This window comes from Strix aluco, chromosome 5 (genome assembly GCF_031877795.1).
Source record: "Strix aluco isolate bStrAlu1 chromosome 5, bStrAlu1.hap1, whole genome shotgun sequence".
NCBI classification, from domain to species: domain Eukaryota; kingdom Metazoa; phylum Chordata; class Aves; order Strigiformes; family Strigidae; genus Strix; species Strix aluco.
In genome coordinates, this window is record NC_133935.1 from 47,697,708 (window position 1) to 47,706,879 (window position 9,172).

Below are 9,172 nucleotides of genomic sequence, written 5' to 3' on the forward strand. Positions count from 1 at the left end.
TCTCTGACACCTAGGTTAATATCAATTCTTACCTAAGAGCTACTTGTGACAAAACTGAAGGTCACATTGATCTAAACTCTTCAGAGTTTGAAACCTTTCTATCAACTAGTTAATTAAAACAATGAATAAATGAAAGCAGAACAAAAGGGGACAGAGTTGTTAAAGAGCAAGTAAGTTTTCTGGAGGACCTCCTTTTTGGGTGTCCTTCTACAGAAAAGGAAATTAATTTGCAGAAACTACTGAAGAGAACTAAATCCCCATCTTCTGAAAACCATATCCTGAAAAAGGTACTCAGAATCAGGAGTCAACGGGCTTTTTATTTGACTGGCAAATAATCTGAACAAATGATCTACAAGACAACTTTATGTTACACTTACAGGGTGATCTGCATCCAGCTCAGATCCATACATCAAAACTCTCTGTGAGCATTTGTCTAATTCAGATATCTTCCTGGGGAACCAAGGGACACAATCGAGATCTGTAGAAGACAGAATGTGAGTTGAATGTACTGGAGTGTAAGACTATGGAGATACTTGTGCAAAACATTTGTCAGTGTCTAAACCAAGTGATATAAAAGCAGCCTTGCCTTCTTCATCAGTCCAGATGTTTTCTGGTGGATTGAGAGATACGATATTAGTTTGAAACTTGAGCAACTGGATTAGTTCATTAAATTCTTTCTTACTGCAGTCACAGTCCACAAAAATTTCCACCTCTGAGTTCCTTCTCTTCGATTTTCGTGATTCAATATGAACCATACTCACATGTTTCTCCTGTGGAAAGATGAAATAACAGCTGAAATACAGACATACCAGCTAGAAGAGCAATACAGATGGCATATTCCTCAGGAAAGTTTTTCCCAGTTATTAAAAGGCATTTTCTTGAAAGTACTCACTACACAACTAGTTAGTGATGCTTAATAAATATCGAAGACAAAAAATGTCTGTATACTGAAAGTAAAAATAAAATTTGTACTTAATGAAGAAGGTCAACTAATGATTAAATTTTATCTACCAAGACAATCTCTTACAGAGGACAATATACCAATATAATTTCTGAAAAGAAAAATAAATCTAACAGTTTTATATCTACCTTTGCTATAAATATTAAATTCTAATGAAATTTTATTAGGCAATGTGCACAATAATAGTATTAATTTAACTAGATTTGAGTGTGCTTCTTTACATAGATGCTATTAAAAGTGTACTACTTCAGTACCTCTTATGAATTCATGAAGAAGAAAATATTTTTCTGAGGATAACTGTGTATCAGTCCTCATCTATCTTTCTCGCAGTAATTATCAACAACCCAAAGAGTTAACAGTAATAAAATTAAAATCTAATTCAATTTATTCTCTATTACAATGTCCCCATCAAAACTGAATGATACAAACAAACATGAGTGTGCAAATACTTCTGGCATGAAAACTTTCCTGCGGAATATCTCTCCCACCACAACTACTGGTCTGCTCAGGGCGTCATACATCAGATAACCATAACGTGTTAAGGCTGATGTGATCTAGTGTTGTGATAGACGTGCTTCAAAACAGCAGGTTGGACTAGATGACTGCTTTCAACCAATACTTGTGTTGACTCTGATTTTTTCTTTTCTGTTACTGTTACTTTTCACAACTATTCTTTCAGTTACTTAGTGAAGCCAATAAAACATTTTTTGACTTCCAAATGGGGAGAAATCTGTGCTTGTACTTCCATTTGCCTGCTGTATTTTACATAAATGTCCATTTCAGATGAAGGTCCCCTCTGGTACAGCCAAGCAGCGCACTCTGCTTTTACAACCTCTCGATATACGTACATAATTCTTCCACTAGCATGCTCCATAAGGTATGTATTTGGTGTTTCTCCTTGGCTAACCCATTCATGTAACAAATTCACTCTGATCTACCCTAGGTGAAGTACAAAACAAAACCCTGCGCACCCCCTCACAGTACTCAAATTGTTAATTAGGTGAATGGGGGTGATATATATGCAAAATTTTCCAGCCATGTTTTAGGAGACCAGAGTGAGTTATATGTCCGTTCCCAAGAAGGGGGAGTTGATGCGTAAATCCAAGATTTCATGCATGAACCCATTCAAGCATTTAAGCCAGAGCTGCAGTTAGACACTTAACTCTTGGATAGAAGCTGCACTGAAAACATGACACTTCTGCAACTCCTATTAGTTCACTTAAGCTTCCCCTTTCTATCAAGCACCTGCTTCCTGGCGGCCTCCCTCCTGGGGGTCTAACTCACCCCTTTTCCTTGGCTGGGGAATCTAAGTATCTACATCAGCCTTGGGAATCTGCTCCCAGAGCCAGTTCCTGTGAGTTAGGATGGGTATTACCTAGTGCTCCCGTACTTACACCCCTCTGAGGTTTTGGCCTTTGAGGTAGGCTGCCAGCCACCTCCTAACTTTCTCTTCACTGCACTGCACAGAGTGAACAACATAAGACTTTCATTGTATTGCTTTGCTTTAGCTATCCTCAGACATGTCTCCAAGCCCTCTTCAAATTATGAATAAGGCACGCAGACTACATGCAGTACCAGCAGTCTGACCGAAAACCACTGATTGCGTGGGGATCTACATGGGAACCAATACTTCACAATTTACATTCTAGTTAGACACTTAAAGCCCTGACTCTACAAGCACTTAAAGGTGCATGTAACTTCATGACCAAACACTGTCCTGCAGCAAGGCTGCCATCACCACCCGACTGTATGTAATTTAGATTCTGAACTGCTCTCTGAAAGTGTCCCCATTGTGGCCTGCACAGACAACTTCAAATCTCATTTACGGTGTTGAGAATGACACGTTGGAAATCTAAAGCAAATGGTGTGAACATCAGCATCACTGTTAAACTTTATTCCAGAAAACCCTTCATGAGCTCAAAATGCTTTGTCCATAAAATTTTAAGTTACTTTTATTCAATTCTGCAGGGTGTAACTGCACTCTATTCCTTCTGCCACAGTCCATTAGATTTATACCAACAAACAACCTGACCTCAGTAGCCTTCCTCAGTCCAGGCAGCATAAGGATTTGTAAGCTTTACCTGGAAGAGTCGGAGAGCTTTCACCAATCCACCAACTTCATTCTTCAAGGAAAACACCACAGCTGTCTTTCCACCTTCAGAAACAGATTCACCTTTCCCATTTCCCTTCTTCCCTTTCTTTTCCTCATTTTTCCCAGAACTCGATCTGTTTAGCTACAAATGGATAAAGAACAGCATCATCTCAGATGTAAATGCGCATTTCCCAAAATTAAGTCTTTTTAGGCAAGGAGAAATTTTTGTTAGAAAATAGCTGAATGGAACTCATCCAGCCTTAATTTTAAAGGTAATGCGGAACCAGAATCACAGGTCAAAGGCAGTTGTTAGAGATGATTGTGCAAGAGGCCAGTCCATAAAAAAAAAAAGCCTAAGGAAAAGCATATGAATGTTCGGGATACAAATATGATAATACTATTAGGGCAGTGCTATCATTAGTAATAAATATGAAGGAAGTTGAGACAGTCTAAATTACTGCAAAGCCTGCAGTGATGCTATTCTAACGTGTACCAGTCAATCTACGATGATTTACACTGGTCTGTAAATTTGTATTAACCATTAAAACACAAACTTTATCTTCTCTGTTGTAGTACAATTAATATTGTCATGTAATTTTTCCTGAGAAAACAAAACCTCTGTTGATTATACAAACAAGGACAGAAATACAAGCATAGGCTGTATTACAGAATCACAGAATACCAGGTTGGAAGGGACCTCAAGGATCACCTGGTCCAACCTTTCCTAGCAAAAGCACGGTCTAGACAAGATGGCCCAGTACCCTGTCCAGCCAAATCTTAAAAGTGTCCAATGTCAGGGAAATCCACCACTTTCCTGGGGAGATTATTCCAATGGCTGATTGTTCTCATTGTGAAAAACTGTACCTTCTATAGAAGATGGGCTGGTTGAGGAACTCAAAAAAATACAGAAAATTACACTAACCTTGGCCGCTCCTACATTATTCTCACAATCTGGGGGTCAAAGACTGCTTTAAGCAAAATTTCAGTCGGCATTTTCCAAAAAAAATGTAATTTTATCACCTTAAATCTTGTTGAGATGCCAACAGCACAGCCTTTGTAGACAACTTTTCTAAGACTGACCATGATTTTCAAGAACAGCCTGTGTTTTCCAACACACACCTTGTGACTCCTGAAGGAATTATATCTCCAGTGAGATGTTAACTGCTCTTTTATCATCCATTATATAGTCACTAAAAAAATGTGAAACTAGAAATTAAGAATCATATACAACTATTCCACATGGATTAAACTGTCCTCTAGTAAATTGTAAAGCAGCTTAAGGAAAATAACCCAAAAGTGAATTTTTAAACAGGTCTCATAACACTTGATGAAAGCCAAATTAAAGCTCTGTTCTTATTTTTTCCTTACAGGTAGGCTATCCCACTTGCACAATGTCTGTGGACCTGTGATGATGGACTTCAGCAAAGGGTCTCCCTGTGCTTCTAGAAGATTTTACAAGATTTTATCAAGTGCTTCATGACCCAGCAGAAAATTAGTAAGCTTCAGCCTGATTCTTTTTCAAAACGGATTATATAAAATAGTTTTCTTAAAAATGGATATCGCTGACAGCGACAAAGTGTTTGCATCACATCCATCTTAATGCATCCACATGGTTCATGTCAAACTGGTTTATTTTTTTTACCTGATCCTAGTCCACTCTGAAATATCTCCCTCAGCCCACAGCTCTCCAGTCAGCTCCCACTGGATCTTCTGAGATTTATTTTTTTTAAGGTACAAGAAGGCACTGAATTAAAAAGAGGGCTAGTCAAAATGCAAATCTTACCAACAGCCACTCTTTAAACAGTACAGGTTAAACCAGCCACACTTAAACTAGTACTACACATGATAAAAAGTCTCTGTGGTCTTTTCTCATCATTTATTAGACTACACAGACACAATCTGGAAAAGCAATTATGTTTGTAGAATGATATATGAAGGGTTTCAAACATGTTTATTTTTTAGTAATTGAGCTTGTATGATTCTGCTCTGGAGGAGGTTTGCTCAGGGATAGTTTAGGGGAAGGTCACTTTTGTTTTAACTTCAAAAATATGTGGGATTTCACTGAGTCCTTTTCACATACATCAAGCACACAACCTCCACATGAAGTGACAAAGGTGCTATTTTTATAGCATCCGTGACTTTTCACTGTGTGCTGCTTTCTGGAAGCTATGTAAGAAGGATCATGTAGTCAACCGAGTGTCTGAGAATCTCAATACCATCTATTTCTTTGGGAAAAGAGAGCACTTGGCTCCTTCTAAGAATGTCACAGGTTTCCTAATACTCTCAAGCAAGCATTACCAGAAGCGATGACTGAAAGACCCTCTTAAACACATGAAAACTAGAATACCTCTTTGTTATGAGCCCAGCAGAAGAGGCTGTGATATTGCAAGAACTCAAATCTTATCTGCCATGCTCATTAGTACACTGTATACTTCATAATTAAATAATGACTAGCAGGTCAACTAGCTCCTAATGAAAATGAATTATCTGGAGCAAGCACAAGTACTCAGGAATAGAAGTCGTCTACAGCAGAACTCAGTGAAGAAAGTAACTCAAATATAAAGACAGTAAAACAAATTTATCCCATTTAATCCAGTATTTCCAAGAAGCAAACAATGTACAAAGTTCCAACAGAAGCAAATCACGTATAAAGAGAGATATTTCATATTTTACTATAAAGACAAATAGGCCAGTTCACAGCTGGTACAAACTGGTGCATTCTGTTGGTTCTACAAGTGATCTGAATCTTCACGTGTTGCAAAATTTTTTAGGAGGCAAAGTCTTCATAATCCTAAATATTTCACATATTCAGAGCAGATTACATTAGCACCTTTCAACATTCTTTACTCTTATTAAAGCCACCTATTCAAATACGTTTACCTTAAGCATACAGAAGTTTATCCCATTCTTGAAATCACCCAAGCACCTGTTGCACCCACACCATCATTTTACAGAGAACTGTTTCCACCTCCTAACAGGGTTTTCAGCAGGGAAACTGCACATCCCCTGCACGATGCTCCCGCAAGTTCTTGTGCCCCTGCTACTCGGCAGAAGCCGGGAAACCTCAAAGCCAGCTGCTCAGCAACTAAAGTGCCATAGGCACCAATGCAGCGTAAGTGCATGCAATTCGCGTTATTGCCAAAAATGTTTTATATATCGCGCTGTGAGGTTTACAAGTGCCTTGAAAAGTCAGATTCTGCTGATGCATACAGTCCGCAGGACTAATTAAAGCTTTTCAAAATTCCAGCACTTAAAACCACCTGAACCGGACCCTAGTGGTTTTATATCATTCCAATAGCAATACGGTTCATTTCTGCACTGAGGCATGTATTTCTAACGAAACTTTTACTATTATTCAAAGACACTTTCAAGGCGGCGTTTTGAACGGGGACCGACTAGACTGCGAAGTTCGCTTCATCGGCCCCCTGCAACTGCTGAAAAACTCTTCACCTGACCTTAAAGTTAAGAGGAAGGGGAACGGCTCCCCGGGGCCGCAACCCCCCAGCCCCGGCCAGCCGAACCCGACCGCCCTCGCCGCTGCCCTGACCCGGCGGCTCCCCCGCCTGCTGCCCCCGCGGGGGTCCCCACCGCCGCCGCCGCCGCGGGTGGGCCGGGCGGCGGAGCCCCGCCACTTACGGTGAGGCTGCCGACGGCGGGGCGCTCCTCCGGCAGGGCCGAGTCCAGCGAGAAGCCCCTCCGCGCCCAGTACTTACTGGAGAACATCATCATGGCGGGCTGCATGGGGCCGGCCGGGGGGCAGCGCCGCGCTCTGCCCGCCTCGCCCCGCGGCGGCTCCTTTTATACGCCCCCGCGGAGACTGATGGAAACCCGATTAGGGGAGACCCGTCTCCGGGTGACGAGAGCCGCCGGCAGACAGACGCCCACGGTCCCCGCTTACCTCAGCCGCCGCCGCCGCGCACCGCCAGCGCCGCCAGGGGGGTACGGGACGGGGAGCGGTATCGCTCCGGGCGCTGCCCAGCCTCGCCGCCCCCCACCCCGGCAGGAGCCCCCCCCCCCGAGGCCTGGAGGGCGGCGGGCGCCCCAGGGGAGCTGCGCCGACCGCAACCCCGGAGGTCCCCGCTGCGGGGCCGCCCGCCCCTCGGGCGGCCCTTGGGCGAGGCCTTTCGCCGTCCCCTCACGCCGCCGCCTCGCGCCTCGGCCCCGCTGCAGGGCACAACCGGCCCGGCCGCCTACCGCGGGCAGGGAAACGGCGCTCTGAACCCAGCCCAGGAAGCCGAAGGAGCCCGCCCTCTCCCTCCACCGCGGGCAGGGTGGGCAACCGGGCAGGGCAAGGCTTTCAGCCCGGGGGCACGCTGCCACCGCGGCCCCGGCAGCTCTGGGGGGGCCTGGGCGGGAGTAGGCCCAGGGGGGTCGTGGGGACCATATGCTAAAGAAAAAGAGGGGCTGAGTTTCTACGCAGAAAAGTTGCGGTGGGATTTTGACGTGAGAAAGGTGCTGATGTAGAAACTCATCTCTCCCCCTTTTATGTAGTACTGCTTTGGAAAAGGGGCTGGTTTGGAGAGGATGGATTCATTTGGAGAAGGTGAATTACATCTTGTAGTGAAAGTACTGTTACAACCTCTCTTCCCGTTTTTTATTTAATAATAAAAACCTGTTTTAGGTATACGCCATTTGACCTTGTTTGTGACTTAATCTCGCTCTTGGGATCATATTGAAACCTCCCCCAACATTGGATCAGGACACTAACCCACAAAGTTTTGCTTCATTTTCCCAGTTAGGGGAAACCATGTCTACATGTGATACTTCAATCATATCCTAAGTTATTAAAAGATATTCTCTGTCATGTTTATTCATTATTTTTAATAATGGAAAGGATGTCAGAGTCTTTGAACTTTGATATTCGTATCTGCTCTGCCTGAGATAATCTAGACACAGTTCTGCAGTTGAACAGTTCACAGGAGACTGAGCAGTCTCTGCATGCTCCAGTGACGAAACCAAGCTCTACTGAGCAGGATTTTCTCCTACCGGTGTGACAGAGCATGATTTTATCTACTGTTAGATGTGAGCTCTGCAGCTGGGACATCACACAAATCAATGACCCCACTACCCAGTAGGCTTGCTATCTATCACAGCTCTGTGCAGTAACTAAAGCATGGTAAAGGTTTTCTGTCTCTCATAACCTCTTCCAGATGATTCATTAATGCAAAACAAACAAAGGTACATTATGTCAGCAGGTATTAGGCAGGGAAGACTAACATTCAACCATTTTAGCCATGCTGCCTGCCCATGAATCCCACAGAGAGAGGAAGTTGTTCCCACGGAGAGGAAGTTACTTCTTTTGCAACTTGTATTTTGTAGGTGGATTTTCCCATATCAGTGCCAGATTGAAAGACATACATTTATAGACTGAATTTTGGTTTTTTTTTTTTGTTCTAGCTACATTACACACAGCTGGCATATGGCTCTGGGAATACTGCTAAACTACAGATTTTGTTTAGAGATCAACTAATTTTTCTGTAGTTCATAGTGCTGTATACGTAACACAGGTGAACACTTAAAATCGCTGGCCAAAAAAATTGGAAGTTCATTGAAGCAGCTATTCAGAAATATCTGTTCTAGAACTTATGTCAGGGTGCCACACAGCAATCTTACTTCACTTCGGGAAATGGAGTTAATGCTCATAGTAAGAAATAAAGAGATAAGCTTACTTTTATTTATTTATTATAAAAGGCATCTTACTGCCTATAATCAGAATTCAGAAACTGCAAGATCCTCTTTAGTTTATGTACACATATTTTTGTCTCTCATGAGAGAACAGAGTCACCATTGTCTGAAATCCTAAGCTATGCACTTTTTAAGCTTAAAAAAGTGCAGAATTCTCAAGTGGAAATTTAAATCCAAAGCAAGTCTGAGAGATGTTTTCAATGTTTGAGTCATTTTTCCCCCTTAGAGATACTGTCAATTTCAGCATAGTTTCCCTTAAAACTATTTGTAACATTTACTGTAGTTTGATGATGTATATTAGCAACCTTAAGACCTTCCATTAGATTTTAAAGGGAGGGTAAAATTTACAGTGCAGAGTAGCTAGTGTACACCAAGAAATAATCTGAATTTACTTCTGGCTCTCCCAGATCACCACCAACTGTGTCTACCGGCAT

The 9,172-nt window shown here is 42.5% G+C and overlaps 1 protein-coding gene across 1 annotated transcript in view; it reads right to left on the reverse strand.

Moving 5' to 3' along the window:
- TPH2 (tryptophan hydroxylase 2) overlaps positions 1-9,172 on the reverse strand; it is a 52,680-nt gene extending 43,508 nt beyond the window's left edge. The window contains exons 1-5 of the mRNA XM_074825896.1: positions 9,087-9,172; positions 6,952-7,174; positions 3,043-3,195; positions 587-770; positions 378-478 (exon numbers count right to left, since the gene is read on the reverse strand). Of these exons, the coding sequence (XP_074681997.1) occupies positions 378-478; positions 587-770; positions 3,043-3,195; positions 6,952-7,174; positions 9,087-9,172 (747 nt within the window). The remainder of the gene's footprint in view (positions 1-377; positions 479-586; positions 771-3,042; positions 3,196-6,951; positions 7,175-9,086) is intronic.